The 18,729-nt window shown below is 40.7% G+C and overlaps 2 protein-coding genes across 2 annotated transcripts; both read left to right on the top strand.

Annotated features, from left to right (window-relative positions):
- Positions 1 to 3,536: 3,536 nt before the first annotated feature.
- LOC127943409 (uncharacterized) lies at positions 3,537 to 4,951 on the top strand. Its single transcript, XM_052539876.1, has 2 exons — positions 3,537 to 3,641; positions 4,004 to 4,951. Exons 1-2 carry the CDS (start codon positions 3,580 to 3,582, stop codon positions 4,674 to 4,676), a joined length of 735 nt encoding a protein of 244 aa, XP_052395836.1. The 5' UTR covers positions 3,537 to 3,579; the 3' UTR covers positions 4,677 to 4,951.
- A 7,613-nt stretch (positions 4,952 to 12,564) lies between these two features.
- On the top strand, positions 12,565 to 15,320 carry LOC127942541 (uncharacterized). Its single transcript, XM_052538319.1, has 5 exons — positions 12,565 to 13,066; positions 13,174 to 13,506; positions 13,576 to 13,734; positions 13,813 to 13,910; positions 14,031 to 15,320. Exons 1-5 carry the CDS (start codon positions 12,994 to 12,996, stop codon positions 14,127 to 14,129), a joined length of 762 nt encoding a protein of 253 aa, XP_052394279.1. The 5' UTR covers positions 12,565 to 12,993; the 3' UTR covers positions 14,130 to 15,320.
- The last annotated feature ends 3,409 nt before the right edge of the window (positions 15,321 to 18,729 follow it).

The following is an 18,729-nucleotide window of genomic DNA, read 5'->3' as shown; positions in this document are numbered from 1 at the left end:
CAATAATAAATCCTGTTTTGGCCCAGATCAGGGCCAGCTAAGGCTGATTAACTGGCTGAGATTCGGGCCGGTTATGTGGCCCACTGGAGTCTTTAATCCAGTTCTGGGCCACTTCCAGGCCGTCATTCTTTGTGGTACTTCGGCCGAGGGAAAAGTCATTGTGTGGCCCGGGTCTGGGCCAGAAGACCTTTGCTATGTGGGGTGATATTGTTGACTCTCTACAAAAGAAAAACTGTCTCTTTTTTATGAGAGATAGGCCACATCGAGAGTCCTGAAAGCCAGAATCTTTTAGACCATTTTGCATTTGCAGCTAAACCATTTCGGGGCTTTGAGTCAGAGTACAAGCAAATGCAATATTTTACGCAGTCTGGATGTTTTGTACATCCAGAAGAAGTACTGTACCTTTCCCTGGAGTCTCATACATTCAAAAGAGAGACACATTGGTGGGGACTGTAAAACAAGTGGCAGTCTGAGATACTTTTCAGCGTATTCCTCTAAGGCCTCTGCTGAAGCTGGTGTTAGAAAGTCCTGGAACAATGGAAAAGATCTTTAAGTGGCAAAATCAAGAAAGCACTGCTCTTGAAGATTTTAGAGATGGCACAATCTGCAAAACAAGTGAACTCTTTTCTAAAGAGTTGTCCATTCATCTTGTGCTGTACAACGATGAATGTGAGATGGTCAATTTTTGGATCAAAAACCTCAGGTCACAAGCTAGGTTTTATTTTACTCTTAAGTGCTTGCGACCTGAGTATCTCTCCAGCCTAAACTCTCACTTCTTGTTGGCAGTGTACAAGACAGATGACATAAAAACTTATGGAATATATGCTGTCTTAGATCCAGTTGTGTCTGAAATTAAGAATCTAGAAATTGAAAGGAGTTCAGGTTGACACAAAATGTTTTCAAGGGCACTATTATAGTAGGCGTTGCACAAGTTTGTGGAGATAACTTGGGTCTTAATTCCATCCTAGGCTACACAGAATGTTTCTCAGGGAAAACTGTGTGTCGATGGTGTTGGGTTCAAAGAGAGGTTTTGAGAGAACAGACAGTTGAGGATCTGTCAGTGATGCGCAACAGGAATAACTACCACTCTGTTCTACCTCAGAATAACCCAACTGAAACCGGCATCAAAAGAGAGTGTTCACTAAATAAACTTCAGTTCTACCATGTAACTGACAATGTAACTCCTGATGTCATGCATGACATTTTGGAAGGGGTTGGAGGTTACGAAACCAAGCTTGTTCTTAATTCTCTGATTGACCAAAAACTCTTGACACTTGATCACCTGAATTATAGACTTACAAGCTTTGATTATGGTTTTTCTGATAGTCGCAATAAGCCATCACAAAACTCAGGATCTTAAAAACCCTGATGGGGCCATGAGACAAACAGCAAATACAGATGTGGTGCCTTCTAAGGCTGCTCCCTCTTATGATAGGAGATTTTATTCCAGAAGGTGAGAAAGACTGGGAACTACTACTTTCATTACTCAGCTGTATGGAGTTGATTTTCTCTCCAGCCTTGACTGCAGAGGCAGTTATATTTTTGCAGCATCTGATTGAGGAACACCATGGTTTGTTTCTGGAGCTTCATCCACTCCATGCTTCATTATCCTGGGGCCATCAGGAAACTTGGACCTTTGGTTCAGTTCTGGTCCATGCGTTTTGAGGCAAAGCATGTTTTTTTTTCAAAAGTCTAAGTCATGTAACCTGCAATTTTCGGAACATTTGTAAAACACAGGCTTTCCGACATCAGATGATGTTGTGCTACACCCTGCTGTCTGAGAAGATGTTCTCACATGACTTTGAAGTTGGTCCAGGATATACCACATTCCTGGCATCTGTAGACGGTTTTGAGAATGTGAAGTGTGGTTTTGAGGGAATTCCATTGTTCTCGGATGTCTATTTACCATCTTGGATTAAGTACAAGGGAGCAACCTACAGGTCAGGAATGGCACTTTTTGTGTCTCACTCTGCTGATGGTGAGCCCCAGTTTGCAACCATTAAGAACATTGTGGTCTTTGACTCCAAAGTCAAATTCATTGTGAAAAAATGGGACACAGTTGGATTTGACAGACATTATTTTGCCTTTTCTGTGTCTCCTTCTGTGCTTGACTTGGTAGACATTCACTTCATTGATGATCACCACCCTCTACATGTTAAATGACAATGAGAACCACCATTACATTTCGCTGCGATACAGGCTATTTTAGGAGGGGGGGGCTGTTAGGGGGGAGTTCAAAAACAAATTGTCCATGCTTGTGTACACCTACTACTAAATACTACCTCATGGCCTTTTAAACAACATTCTATTCATACAAATATCAAGTCATCGTTGGCACATGCGAAAAAATAATCAATATGCTGCCAAATAACATGTTTGTACTATAAAAGTTTGTTGTATCACAGTAAATGTAATGAACTATTAAGAACTAGTGCTGTCAAAATTAGCGCGTTAACGCATTCGATTAATTTGAAATATTTAACGCGTTAAAAAAAATTAACGCAATTAACGCGGTTGCAGTTTTTTTTTATTTCCGGTTGTGGCCCATGTGTCTTCAACGTGCAAAGAAATATGGATAAGACCAAGGAAGGACTTTTGGACGGAAAGTTTAAGTATAAAACTCTGCCGGATGGTTCTGTGGATAAAACAAAAGTAATCTGTGCATTTTGCAAAGCCGAATTTAATTACCACAGAAGTAATTCGTCTTTAGCATATCACTTAAAAGCAAAACACCCCACCGAAACCATCTCTACGGGGCCTCGCCAATGTAAATTGCAGGAGTGCGTTCGTGGTAAAATGACAAGATCTGTAAGTGATAAGGTAATGAATGCTTTGGTTATTTGGATAGCTAAAAACTGCCGACCCATTAACATAGTAGATGACGATGGACTGCGGGACATCATTAGAACTGCATCCGGAGATGCCTCATACAATATGCCCTCAAGAGGAACCATCATGTCAAAAATACACACTTTGTATGACGATGAGAAGGCACAGAGGATGAACACGTTACAGCAAGCGACACACATCGCACTGACAGGGGACCACTGGACTTCTGTGAGCAATGACAACTACTTAGGCATCACAGCGCACTTCGTTGATAAAGAATGGAAATTGCATTCATTCGCACTAACCGTGTCTAAAACTGAGGAACGACAGTACGCTGAGGCATGTGCGGATCATTTTCTCGATGTGGCAAGAGAATGGAAAATTGAGGACAAGTTAAGCACACTTGGCACTGACAGTGCTCGTAATATGGTTGCTGCCGCGAGACTACTTCCATTTGAACACCTGCCCTGCACGGCCCACATTTTGCAACGAACTGTCACAGTTTCCATTCACGGCAGTGGATTTGAAAGTGTCCTAGCTAAATGTCGCAAGATTGTTGGGCACTTTAAGCATAGTCCATCCAACGCTCACGAACTAATGGAACAGCAAGTTGCATGTGGACAGAAACAAGAATCTCTCGTTCAGGACGTTACGACTAGATGGAATTCTACCCTAGAGATGGTCAAGCGAATTCAGCTAAACAAATCTCCACTGACCACTACCCTGGCTCAGCAAAAGAGCAATGTTGCCATGTTGACTACACAGGAGCTCGCCAAACTGCAAAAGCTGGAGGAACTACTTGAACCTTGCAGGTAGATTAATATTATTTTCTCCGTCTCTTGTCTGTTTTCACTATCCCCCAATCTGTGTGTGCGTGTGTGCCCGCTGCCAAGGCATGCTGCGTAAAACAAAAATAAAAATAAGTTAAGACTAGTGTAAAACATTATTAAAAAGGTGAAGAAGAAATAAATATGGTGTTGAACAATGTAATGTAAATAAAATACAATAGTGTATGTGTGTGTGTGTGTGTGTGTATGTGTGGGTGTGTGTGTGTGTGTGTGTGTGAGAGAGAGAGAGAATGAGCGAGTGTGAGAGTGTAAGTGTACATGTTACATACTGGCACAAAATTAGTTTCTTTGCATTTAATAGCAACATCTTGTGCTTTCCATTGCAGATATGTAACTGAACTGCTGGGAGGAGAGCAGTACATCTCCTGCTCAGTGGTATTGCCAGCCTTGTGCCACTTGTTCAAAATTATGGAGTCCACAGAGGATGATCCAGCGTATGTAGTTCAATTCAAAAATGATTTTACTTCAGACCTATCTAAAAGGAAGGACAGCACTAATCTCACATGGCTGAAGATCGCTACTGCAATTGACCCAAGGTTTAAAGACCTAAAGTGTCTTCCCAAAGATGAAAGGAATGAGGTGTGGGCTTCACTAAGCAAGCTGTTAATGGCACAGAGTCCTGGAAAACAAGAGTCTAAAGAGACAACAGACCAACAGCCACCAAAGAAGAGAAGGATCTCCGTCTTGCTGGTTTCTTCTGATTCAGAGTCAGATGAAGAGGAAGAGTCCATAGAACAGTGTCTTAACCGCTACAAAGCAGAGCCCAAATTGCACATGGAGGGTTGTCCACTACAGTGGTGGAAAAAGAGAGAAGCAACACATGCAAGGCTGGCACCAATAGCATGCAAGTATCTGTCAACCCCTGATACAACGGTGCCTTGTGAGAGACTGTTCTCACTCTCAGGTCACATCATTCAAAAGAAAAGGGCCACATTGTCCCCTGATAATGTCAACAGACTGGTCTGTCTCAGCAACTGGCTGAATGTAAAGGAGGACTAAGCAAAATAGTTTCTACTTTATAATTAATGTTCTCAACTCTCAGCAATACAACGTTACAATGAGTAAAATTTTTTGTATTCATTCCTTTATTATTATTATTTTCCAATTTCCATATTTGCAATGACTATACTTTGGAATTTTTTTGCAGTCCACTTAGAATTCAACATCTGTGTTACAAGTTAAACAAAAATTCCAATAAACAATCATATTTTGAATTTAAATAGTTTCTTTGTCTTAAGTTTCCATTGATTATTTACATTTTACATTTACATATCCAAAAAGTTTCAGTCTTTTAATTGCGATTAATCGCGATTAATTTTTAAAAATTGTGCGATTAATTAGTTAATTTTTAAAAATTGTGCGATTAATTAGTAAATTTTTTTTAATCGATTGACAGCACTATTAAGAACAAAACACAATTGAACAATTCCATCATTTTGAGTGCCTAAATGAAATAAATGGGATAGTATGCCAAGAAATGAACTTGGAACATAAATGACATTTCACTTCCTCCTTATCTATGACTTCAGTTAAATTAAGCCAGGTCTTTCACTGCATCACACATTCAGCCATCCTAGCAAACAACCAACTGACCAAATGAGGAATGAAGTAAGCAAGGGTTTAAGGACAGCCTGCATGATAGAAGGAAAATCTGCGATGTGCGATAACATTGATATATTGAGATGACGATATGACTTGCCATACATAAACAAACACTAAGGTGTGCATATTAGCTCCGTGGTTGTTTTACAAATCAGATTAGGACTAAAATTTCATATTTTAATTATAACGTATAAGGTTTACAATAGCAAAGTCATTATACAAACTCGATATCTGACATCACAATACTGGCCAACATTTGCAAAAGGATGAAGAACTCGAGCATCAGTCCTTCCTCCTCCTCTCTCTCTCTCTGCTGTTATTTCCTGCCTATTTACTTACTGAAAGGCAGACCGTTGCAAATTCTTTTTTGACGTTCTGCTTAGATCCGTCTCTGTCCAAGGCAGTTGGCAGTTGCAGGAGAGATCAAAGTCCCATAATGCAATTCGAAATGTAAATTAACAGAAATACACCCGTAAATGACCTTATATGGACAATTTCTGTAAAAATACACAGTAATACAACTGTTAAATAAACAGATATTTCTTAGAGTGCAGGGTAAAGGATATGTGAGTACTAGGGCTGCACGATGTGTCGTTTAAGCATCGATATCGCGATGTACGAATCAACGATAGTCACATCGCAGGATGTGCGATGTAGGCTGTCATAGTTGATCCGTTATTCATTAACTGTATGGGCCAACTGCTCGCCGGCCCTTGACGAATGTGATTTGCGGATTAATTGCACATCTTAACCATCATAGAGTGAACGTTTATCATTTGCATGTGTTTTTAAGTCCTGTCAGTTTAACAGGGTAGATAGAGAGCGCGCACGAGCGAGAGAGAGTAAGAGAGAGAGATCGAGAGAGTAAGAGAGAGAGAGCGAGCCCAGGCCACACGCAATATATATCGCAGAAAAATAAAATATCGCAATGTCATTTTTTCCCAATATCGTGCAGCCCTACTGAGTACAGTGTCTAAGATTTTTCTATATGTATGTGTGGCGAGTGGGGCGGGGCCGAGAGGCGTGGGAACGAGGAGTGAGGCCAGGTGTAGTGATTGGAGATGAGCTACACCTGAGCCCCACCGCTAGTATCGAGTCCCACGTAGGAGATGGAAGGATATAAAACTGGAGTGACGACCGTGAAGGACGAGAGAGGACCAGGCCTGGGACATTACTTTATGTTTTGGTTTTTATTTATGCGCACCAGTCGTCCGTGAGGGGCTGGTGCGCCGTTTTGTATTTACTTTTGAATATTAAAATGAGTTTTGATTGTGCGCCGGTTCCCGCCTCCTTCTTCCCGATGAATATGGAGATTTGTTTGTTACAGTGGTGGCGAAGCCCGGGAGAAGGAGGGACGCGCTGCTGAGGATCCCTCGCCGCTGTGGTGAATCCGCGGTGCCCTCGAGCTGGCGAGGTATGTGCCGCCAGGGACGCTCGAGGCGGTGGGCTGGAGCGAGTTGCCGGGGACGGGCGAGCTCGCTGCCGACCGCCCACGACAAGGAGGGGCGGCTGCCGTCCGTGAGGGAGTGGAGGAGTCTGCGCCGTTCGCCAGGGGGCCGGAGCCTGCCGCCTCCGTGACGGAATCCGGAGGGGCAGGGAACGGGGGACTCCTGCCGCTGCCCAAAATCGGAGGAGCCGTCGCCGTCCACCGGGCGGCGGAGGAGTGTCGTGCCGTCCGCCGAGGGCCGTCCAGTGCCACCGCCGGGCACCGTGGAGGAGATCACCCAGCCGGTGGAGGGCCGAGCAGCAGTGCGTCTGGGAACCGGATTTTTTTTTTTTTTTTTTTTTTCCTCTCTCCCCTCTCTCGTCCTTGTCGCTCCTCCTTCCATCTCCTTTTCTCTCGCCTCGTCTGTCCTACCCCCAGGTTCCTGCAGGTTCCCGTGAGCGGTCCCCCCCGGAGGAAGGGGGGGGGGGAGTAGAGCGCAGTCTCGGGAGTACCCCCCGGCCTGCGAGGGGCGATGGGGGTATGTGGCGAGTGGGGCGGGGCCGAGAGGCGTGGGAACGAGGAGTGAGGCCAGGTGTAGTGATTGGAGATGAGCTACACCTGAGCCCCACCGCTAGTATCGAGTCCCACGTAGGAGATGGAAGGATATAAAACTGGAGTGACGACCGTGAAGGACGAGAGAGGACCAGGCCTGGGACATTACTTTATGTTTTGGTTTTTATTTATGCGCACCAGTCGTCCGTGAGGGGCTGGTGCGCCGTTTTGTATTTACTTTTGAATATTAAAATGAGTTTTGATTGTGCGCCGGTTCCCGCCTCCTTCTTCCCGATGAATATGGAGATTTGTTTGTTACAGTATGATATACTTTTTACAAATAATCACAAATTAAAAATTAAAAACAGGGCTGAGAAATACTGCTTTAAGATATTCATGTAACCATCTAAGTGGGGCCAGTGTATTTTCTTAATCTTTTTCTAAATTTTATATTATTATTATTATTATTATTATTTTTTTTTTTTTTTGAAACAAAAGGAAGTATGGTTCAGTCCAGGTAGATTTCACAGACCTGCCACAGGCTTCCTGGAGGAGCATCTTCGGAACGTGTGCAAAAAGATCCGAAGGGGAAGACAAAAAACAATTTCTTCAGAAATCCCAACATACAGCAGCCATTTTACTTTGTCAGGTATGTGGGTATGTCTTTGTCTGGTATATAAGTGAGTGTTCCTCTTTAGGAACATGAGCTGCTCTGGGAAAGGCCTTCAGCATGACTGGCTCGAACCACGTGTGTAATCAGTCCAGTGGATGGGTGAGACGTGACTCTGTGTGTGTGTGTGTGTGTGTGTGTCAGTCGCTATCTGTTTGTGAGTCACTGACTTTTTGAGACCGGTAGAATTCAGCTTACAAAACATATCCATTCCTATTGTATCAGTTACAGCGACTGAGTGTCACACAACTCTGACTGAAATTCAATGACGTCAAGGCTGTAATGTGATGGTTATTAAGGCACACATGACCAGAGTTAGCCATTACCCTTTTCCAGTAGTACACATCTCCCTATATTAAAATCTCTGGCAGAAGCTGAACGAACTTGCAGTCTGATGTGGGAACTCTGATTTTAAGGTCCACATGTAAACCAAAGATTGCTTTTGGTAAATGTGCACTGAACTGAATGTCCTTTACCGAAAAGGTTCAGTTTGAATACATTTACTGTTACACTCCTATTAACCAAGATTGATGATTAATGTGATTTTATGTTTCTCACAACAGAGTCAAATGTGGACTCAGAAAGAGCAACTCAAATGACAGAGTGGCTAAAAAAAAATATCTGGCCAGCCAGTCAGGTTGAGCAGTACATGAAAGAGACCGTGATCCAAAGGGCCAAATGGATATGTGACCATGGATCCAAGACAATAATGGAAAAAGTCGAAGAGTATCCACGTCTACTTGACACTTCTTACAAATTACAACTTCTGTCGTGCTTATCTTTTTGCTCTTTTTAGATATCAAAGGATTTTTGAATTTTGAATCCAGACTGAGATTCCAAACTCATCGGGTACCTGTGTTTAAGGATAAGATTCTACAGTTTGCCGGCAAAGAGAAACAAGCTCTTGAACTACTTCAAAACATTGAAATGATGTCAGCAGGTAATGGGTATTAAGCAAACAGTGTTATAAATGAGTACGGTCCAAAATTAATTACTTTACCATCAATGCCAAAAAGTATAGATTGTGAATATTGTAATTACTGTTGGTAATGACAGTTTCCACTACATTTGTCAGTGTACTATTTCTTTTTAACACAATTTTACGAATGAATGTCATGTATGCAGATTTAGCTGTCAATTTTTATCGCAGTTTTTATTTTATTTGTTTATTTTAAAGAGAGACAGAGTGACATTGCCGTGCAAGTCCTGCCAATAGTCCTTCCAACACGTGTACAAAATTGGAAGTAAAATGTTCAGACCAACTTTCATAGAAACTGCAATATGTATTTTGATTTTCTTTTGTTATTAGAGAAAATACAAAATTATATTTGCTTTTATCTCCCATTCAGCCCATAGAATCTTCTTTTTTAATTATGACTACTTCCACGTCTGAGATTCCCAGTAATGTGAAAGGGGTCCATTGTAACTATTTATTTTTTATTGCTTGAATTGCCTTTAAGGTTCTGTTATCTTAAACGCAATGCTCTTAAAAGTTCATTTTACACAAGAATTTTAATTCTGTAATTTATCCTCATATAATGGCTTGATTTGTTAAAGTCTTTAATGATCCAAAATGTAAAGTATCCTAAATCCACCTCTAAAGATATTTAAGTTTTGTATTCTCAGTGAAATAAAGCCAATCCTTTTCATTTTTATTTATTTTTCCTTTTCTTTACGATGGGGTAAAGATAGTATCTGCGATCAAAAGAGTCCGTTGAATTCCCTTACATTCTCATGCTTGGAGACAACCAGTGCTTTCAAGCCTCCACCATTATAAATGGAGCAGCACTTCAGCAAAGTACATTACTGGCTGCACTGGATGTTTGCTTTAAAGCATTCTACATCTTTGATATAAACTACCCCGAGCAGTGTTCCCTGGTGTGGCAATTTCTACAGACTGTGGTGTATGGACTTCCTGGGGAGGAGACAACAGCAGTAAGAGCTCTGCGAGCATTCATTTTTGCAGACAGACTTTAACTTATTTACTTTTTATTTTTTTTATTACTGTGACCTGACTGCTTTATTGGATTCTGTGTTCTTTAACTTGCACACTGTTACATGAAATGTTTACATATTTCATATATTTAATTCTATTTTTCTTATACAACATTAAAATTACATTGCAATTGATGAGTCTTACTGGTGATTGTTATATCCAAGGGAATATTGTTTGTGTAAATGTTATTAAATTTTTTCATATTTCAAATTTGTATTTTCTTAAAGTAAATTTTTCTGATTAAGTCAGTTTTATGCTGTTTCCTTATTACATCGACATACTTTTCCACTCTGCAATTATATTGCAATTGATTCTTACTGATGATTCTTATATCTTCAGATATTGAGACTTATGTAAATGTTATGAAATGTTTTCATATTTTAAATTTGTATTCTTAAAGTAAATTTTTCTGACTGAAGTCAGTGATGCATTTACTGTGATATTTGATACATTTCCATAGAAATTGTCTTAATGCTGAGGTGGGGAAAATGTGTCCAATGACATTTATACTTTTTTTATTTATTATTATTGTGCCTTTTAAATTTGATGCATTCAAAATCGATGGTAATAAAATAATAATAATAAAAAAAATTGTAATATAAAATCACAAAATAAGCATTAAAGTGTTTGTTTTTTTGTCAATGCAAGCGTTTTTACATGCTGTTATGACGAAATCTGCTCCGTCCATTAGACATATTAGATTTAAGGTTTGCTATTTTAGCCTAGACATCCTTTAGAAAAAAAAAAAAAAAAAAAAAACGTGTAATACTAAAACGAAGGACGACATTTTATTTAGATCACCTAAATTGCTTCCATATACTACCGTGTTTCCCGTATGGGGAATTCACATAGACAGTAAAAGAAATGGACACTGCGACCCCATTGGATTCAACGGATAAAAATGAAGTCAATTAGAAGCACACACTTCAAATTGAAGTGGGCGGGGTTGTATTACCGAAGTAAGTATTGCTGTAGATTCATTATTTTAATCACTTATATTTCTGACCCATTTTGGGTTAAATTCAACCCAGCAGTGTAGTCATTTTTTAACTAATAGTTGGGTTAAAAATCACAACCCAGCAGGCTGGGTTAAACATGATAACCCAAATAACCCAGCGTTGGGTTCGTCCCTTTTTTACCCAGCGCTGGGTTGTCAAAATAACCCAAATTAGTTTTTTTTTTTTTTAACCCAGCAGTTTTTAGAGTGTAACTAACCATTGACAGGCGACTGCACTGCCCCGTTTCACTGTTTAGAATGGGATTTTTCTCATGATTTACAAGTAGTTGAAAAAATTAGCGATATTGTTAGTAATCAGCAGGACAAAATATATAACACTAGCCTAGTGGTTTTTTGGATATTTTACTGCAAATATCGTATAAATTGTACCTTTAAGTGAAGTTATAAAGCATTATTTAAAGGACGATTGTAACTGATCTCGATTCAGGTTAATCAAACTTTCCATTAATTTCTTAAAAATAAACCGTTATATTGTTGGAACACAAAATAAGTGTTAAAATTATATATATATATATATATATATATATATATATATATATATATATATATATATATATATATATATATACTCTATATAATACAGATAATCTGTTTAATTTTCAATAACATAAAGATTCTAATTAGAAGATGCAAAAAAAATATATATATATACATACTGCAGTTACCCGCTTTAACCAGCAGATGGCCTGCGTAGCCGAGTGGGTGCGCGCCTCTCGAAAGTGAATGTTTTGCGAAGTGAGTGAGATGACTGTGGAAAGGTCTACCCACCATTAATGTTTATAGGAGGCGTTTTACTCGGTATCTACCTGTATAAGGACGTGAAACTCAGCCCGTCCTGCTGGTGCAGCATTGTCGGTGGATAAATATCAGATCGATATGTCTGTCTGTAACGTGTAGCTGCTCATTTAAACTGCAGCTCAGAGGTAATAGACAGCTCTCGTTCACATTGAAAGATTTCCGGTTGCTTTGTCACAGTAAATCACTGTCAGTGTTTATCTTACTAGTCAGTCGTTTAGAAGACGAAACTCCTCGTTACCTTATATGGAAAGCATTAATGTAAATCCCCAAAACAGTATTTAGTGGACTTCTGCTACTTTGTGGAAAAGCAACTTTCATTAAAGCTTGGTTTTAATGAAGAGAAACAGAAAGAGAGAGAAGTGTGTAAGGCTCAGTTCCTGTTGTTATATACAATGGAAACAGCATGATACACTCGGCACAACTTAATATCCATTGTTTTTCCCACATCAGTGTATTCACTGCTGTAACCTATAACTTAAATTAAGTATTTTTGTTATTCATGCCATTAAAATATATATATATATATATATATATATATAAACGTTACATCAGATTTCATTTGTCTCATTTAATTTGGATATTATTTGGTAAAGATTTTTTTTTTAATAACAATAATAATAATAGCTTAATAAGTCAGTGGTCTTTTGTTCAAATCTACAGTGTTGGCAGGCAATATTTCACACTGTTTTTGTACTGTAACTTGGTTAAAAGACAATGAGTAAAGCAATGATGCCATCATTACTCAATGTAAACTATAGATAATAATGAAGATCTTACTGTTATAAGACCCCCCCCCCCCCACCAAAAGAAAAAGGAAAGAAAGAAAAGATAAGTTTGTTTCTTCATCTGAACAGATTTGTAGAAATGTAGCATTGCATGACTTGTTCACCAGTGGATCCTCTGCAGTGAATGGGTGCCGTCAGAGAGTCCAAACAGCTGATTAAAACATCACAATAATCCACAAGTAATCCACACCACTCCAGTCCATCCGTTAATGTCTATTTATTTTTCCATCCATGATATTGCTTTCTCCTCATCAAGAGGATCTATTGGTGAGCAAGTGATGTAATGCTAAATTTCTCTAAAGAAACAAACTCATCTACATCTTGAATGTCATTTTTGGGTGAACTGTTCCTTTAAACATCTATCAGGTACGGTTTGTGAGCGTGACTTCCTTTCAGTGGGTGGAAGAGAATCATCCTCTTCTGAGTTTCAAAGCTCTGAATTACATTTCCTTCTTAAAACTTTTTTTGAATGCAAGCAGATTTCGTAATCTCCATGTATTTTAACTGCGGAAATGACACAAAGATCATCCACCATCTTATCTGTAAGTATTTTATACAGTGTACAACTTATTGTCGAACAAGTATATTGTTTCGCAAGATTCCTTTTTTCTGTGTGTTTTATTTTTATGTATTTTTTTTTATCTTGCAGGTCTTCTAGTGTGGTGTCAAGGTGTAGAAACATTAACACAGCTAACACATTTGGGAGACAATGTGTTCATAAACTGTGATCTTGAAGAAAAAGAGATCTATTGGATGCTAGTAACGATGGAACTACCAAATCGTCCGGTTATAATATTGCGGTTGTTTTCAACGTCACCAACTCCTTTTTACTACGATGCAAGTTTCAGACCCAAATATTCAGTGCAAACTGAAAATCGTCTATTTATCAAAAATGTCACTCTTGACGAGTTAGGCGTTTATTACTGCATGACCACAGAGGCACCTCCCAAATTCAGCAACAGCACCAGACTTCACATCTCTGGTGAGTGAGCGTTCAGTGATCAGGCCATATGGATGTTCAGTGCTTTGAACACAGGACTGTTTTTTACAGAACCAGCTAAATTACTTGAATGCCAGAATCACACTGTGGTGGAGAATATTGAGCAGAATCACATGGTGGTGAATTGTACTGACCAAATTCAGAGACCGTGGATGATATTTGTTATCTTATCTGGTCTGATGCATGGTGTTCTGGTCTTTGTGGTCATTGGTAAGTTGTGTTCTTTAATATAATTTCGATGAATTAAATCTATCTGTAAAATATGACCACGATTCTCTTCTCTTATAGGTGTATGTTACTACTCTAGAAACATTTTAAAAAGACAAGAAGATTTAGAGGGGACTCAGATTATGCCTCTGGAACAACGTAAAGAGCCAAAAACTGTGGTAAATTATGTTTATCTTTTTTTAAATTATTATTCATTACTTCAAAGATTACTTTTTCTCGTTATTATAAACCAGATAGAGATGCATAACGTATATGTGTAAATGCTGTTGCTCTTTCAGTATACTGAGGTGGGCTTTTCCTTGACGTCTGAAGAGTTTGAAAAAAACTGGTGCTTTTCTCCTGCAGCACGAATCATAAACAGAAACGCTCGTTCCTGACCTTAGACCAGCGGGTTGTAAATACTTTTGTTTTAAATACATAATTTCATAACATATGTTTACTTTCTTAATTAATAAAAAAATAACGAAGAAATAGACATCACAAATGAACTTTTTTCTCTTTTTTAAACAAACAATGCAGTCATCCACCTACTTGATGATGGCTAGCCAGACACATCTTTGCAGTTCAAATGTAGGCGGTGTGGTTAGCCTTGGGCAGTTAAGCTCAGGAAAGCTTTTCACACATGGTCACCTGATCACCAGTGAACTGCAAAGCCAGGTAGTTTAACCTTTAACAGTATGAAGCTTTTTGTTTTATTATTATATACATAGTGATATATAGATATATATTTATAGATGTAGAAATCTAAACAATTGTGCAGAAACAGCAATAATCATTCTATCAAATTGTTAAAACCCCACTGACTTGCACTGACGTTCGTTTTTCCATTTGAGGTTTGGAAAATCATGTTATGGCAATATGTCTAAAGCGGATGGGAACCATCTGTCTAGAGAAAGATGAGACCATATGAGTCATTATTTCTCAAGTGACCAATTCAGTGGAACTGATGGTTTAAGTACTGAGCTTAACTTAACACTTTACTTGAGCTAAACCACACTGCAAACACTGCTGCGAAGGAGAGTCAAAAGTTTGCATGTACAGATTTAATGTTGCTTTTCTTTTATGAAATGCAAAACATCTTCCACTTCATGTGAACACAAGCAAGCAAACACTCTGAAAGGTTCAACACAATTTTGTGCAATATTAACGTATGAAATGACATGTAAAAATCAAAGAAGTTAAGCTGCAAAACTTTCTTGTTGTTGTCCTTCACACAACAAAGCCTTGCACTTACAGGAAGTCAGACTGAACTCTAACCACATTTTGGCCATTTTCTATGTCAAGAGCCCACTTAAAATGTTACAGCAGTTTACTCTAAATATATTTCAACACATGTTTTGGCCATTTTATTAAACTTCTTACAAAGTTTGATCTTCTATTCATCTATTTCCTAAACCGCTTTTCTTACATGACGTTACAGGGTTTCTAGAGTCTATTGCATCTCTTGCTGTAAGTAAACACCCTGGACAGTTGAGCCCAGTCTCATGAAAATGCGTATAAATAGTACCCCAAATAAAAACCAAAACCTGTGTTATTGATATGCAAAAAAAAAAAAAAAAATATATATATATATATATATATATGTGTGTGTGTGTGTGTTTGGCGTGCATATAATATGCAGCTTTCGCTTCGCTTAATCGTGTATTAAATAAATTCAGTGCACACAGACTGAAGTAGTTTAAGTCTTTGTTTTTGTTTTTTTATTGTGATGATTTTGGCTCACATTTAAAAAAAACCGACCAAATCTCAACAAATTAGAATATTGTGACATGCGAATCAGCTAATGAACTCAAAACACCTGCACCTGAGCCTTCAAAATTGTCTCTCAGTTTGGTTCACTAGGCTACACAATCATGGGGAAGGCTGCAGATCTGACAGTTGTCCAGAAGACAATCATTGACACCCTTCACAAGGAGCCACAAACATTCATTGCCAAAGGAGCTGGCTGTTCACAGAGTGCTGTATCCAAGTATGTTTACAGAAAGTTTGTCACAGTGTCTGGTTTGTGTTCCCTGGGTAACCACTAGATGTCTTCCTTCCCCACGGTGTCTGTCACTTCCTGAACCACACTTCCCACGATCTCTGTCTTCGCATTGCACTAAGCTGTCATTAATCATTAATCCTTGCACTCAGTCAATTCCTCATTAGCATTTGTCATCTCATGTGTATTTATACCCTGTCTGTCTTAGTATGTGGCACAGAGTCCTTGTTTGAATATCACGTCCGTTTCAAGTCTTGTTCTCACCTTGTGTCCTTGTCAGTTTATGTTGTCTGGATTGATGTTTGGTTTTGACCCCTGCATGGACTGTTTACTCTTTGGATTACCCCTAATAAATGACATACCTGCATTTGGATCTCTCCCCGTGTGTTCCCGTATCCTGGCCGTGACAGAAGGACTCTGTCACAGCGAAATCCAGCCGTTTGTCATTTGATGCTTCTTATCTAGCCACCGAGCGGGTGAGAAGCGATCGTTTTGAAGGAACCCGTCTGGTTGTGTTTCGCGGGACCAGGGGAGGTCGCCGAGGAGGGAATGGTCGAGAGAAGGCTCACCATCACTCTCCACCATGGCCCCCCTTCGACCCGGGGCTCGTGTGGGACGGATCAGAGCCACCGTCTCACCATGGCGGACGGAGAAGGGAGAAGGAGTGCACGTCAACCGAGTCAGCGCCACTGCCCATGATGGCTGCAAGCCCAGCGCAGCGAGGCAAGATGGACGCCAGCCCAGCGCCACTGCCCAAGATGGCCACTTAGACATTATTGGATTATTTCTCCATGCTGAACAAGATCCTAGAGATTCCCAGGAGAGTTCACATCTGCTGATCCAGAGACTGTTTTTATCACGTCTGCTGAGCCAGCGCCACAGCCCAAGATGGCCGCCAGCCCAGCGCCATGGCACAAGATGGCCGCCAGCCCAGCACCTCAGCACAAGGTGGTCACCAGCCTAGTGCCACGATGCAAGATGGCCGCTAGCCCAGCGCCAATGCCCAAGATGGCCACCGGTCCAGAGCCACGGCCCAAGATGGCCGCCGGTCCAAAGTCATGGCACAAGATGGCTGCTTGCCCAGCGCCTCTGCACAGGATGACAGCCACAGCTGACCTTCCAGAGTTGAGTTAGGTTCCCGTGGACCCTCCAGAGTCAAGTCAGGTTCCCGTTGTCCCTCCAGAGCCGAGTCAGGTTTCCATTGACCCTCCAGAGTCGAGTCTGGTTCCCGTGGACCCTCCAGAGTCGAGTCAGGTGCCCGTTGACCTTCCAGAGTCGAGTCAGGTTCCGGTTGACCCACCAGAATCGACTCAGGTGCTCGTGGACCCTCCAGAGTCGAGTCAGGTGCTCGTGGACCCTCCAGAGTCAGGGTTAGTCACCATTGACCTTCCAGAGTCAGGGCTAGTCACCGTTGACCTTCCAGAGTCAGGACTAGTCACTGTTGACCTTCCAGAGTCAGGGCTAGTCACCATTGACCTTCCAGAGTCAGGGCTAGTCACCGTGGAACTTCCAGAGTCTAGTCAAGTCACTGGTGATCTTCAGGGACAGAGTCAAGTCACTGGTGATCTTCAGGGACAGAGTCAAGTCACTGGTGATCTTCAGGGACAGAGTCAAGTCACCAGTGATCTTCAAGAACAAAGGCAAGTCACCATTGATCTTCATGAACAAGTGCAAGATACCAATGATCTTCATGAACAAATGCAAGTCACCAATGATCTCCATGAACAAATGCAAGTCACCAATGATCTCCAAGAACAAATGCAAGTCACCAATGATTTTAATGAGCAGAGTCAGGCCACCAATGATCTTCAGGAGCAGAGTCAAGTCAGCATTGATCTTCTGGAATCCAGTCTAAACACCATGGGATTACCAGAGCCTCTCCATATCTCTGCTGAACTACTGGAGCCTCTTCTCATCTCGGCTGGATTATCAGAGTCTTTCCTCGCCTCAGCGGAACATCCAGAGCCTCGTCACATCTCAGTCGAACTCTCTGCGCGCCCGACTGATCCTGTTGTGGCCACGGAGGCTACCCTTAACTTGTTCATGTTCTTTGTTTCTGTTTTCTTTTCTTTTTTTTCTTTTTTATACCTGGCTCTCCGTCCCTCCCCCTGAGCCTCCACCTGTCTACCTCCCTCCTGGTCTTGTTTTGTCAGTCATGTCTTGGAGCATCTGGTAGCCGCTCCGTAGTGAGGGGGTATTGTCACAGTGTCTGGTTTGTGTTCCCTGGGTAACCACTAGATGTCCTCCTTCCACACGGTGTCTGTCACTTCCTGAACCACACTTCCCACGATCTCTGTCTTCGCATTGCACTCAGCTGTCACTAATCATTAATCATTGCACTCAGTCAAATCTGTCTTAGTATGTGGCACGGAGTCCTTGTTTGATTATAACGTCCGTTTCACGTCTTGTTCTCACCTTGTGTCCTTGTCAGTTTATGTTGTCTGGATTGATGTTTGGTTTTGACCCCTGCATGGACTGTTTACTCTTTGGATTACCCCTAATAAATGACATACCTGCATTTGGATCTCTCTCTGTGTGTTCCCGTATCCCGGCGTGACAAAGTTAACAGACAGAAAAAGATAACAACCAAGAGAAACACAGGCTTATGAGGATTGTCAAGCAAAATCGATGCAAAAATTTGAGTGAACTTCACAAGAAATGGACTGAGGCTGGTGTCAAGGCATCAAGAGCCACCACACACAGACGTGTCAAAGAATTTGGCTACAGTTGTTGTATTCCTCTTGTTAAGCCACTCCTGAACCAAAGATGACTTCAGAGGCATCTTACCTGGGCTAAGGAGAAGATGAACTGGACTGTTGCCCAGTGATCCAAAGTCCTCTTTTCAGATGAGAGCAAGTTTTATTTTTCATTTGGAAACCATGGTCCTAGAGTCTGGAGGAAGGGTGGAGAAGCTCATAGCGCAAGTTGCTTGAAGTCCAGTGTTAAGTTTCCACAGTCTGTGATGATTTGGGGTGCAATGTCATCTGCTGGTGTTG

This window comes from Carassius gibelio, chromosome A22 (assembly GCF_023724105.1).
Source record: "Carassius gibelio isolate Cgi1373 ecotype wild population from Czech Republic chromosome A22, carGib1.2-hapl.c, whole genome shotgun sequence".
NCBI lineage: Eukaryota > Metazoa > Chordata > Actinopteri > Cypriniformes > Cyprinidae > Carassius > Carassius gibelio.
Note: the sequence above shows the minus strand (reverse complement) of the source record. Positions and strands in the feature narration are given on the sequence as shown.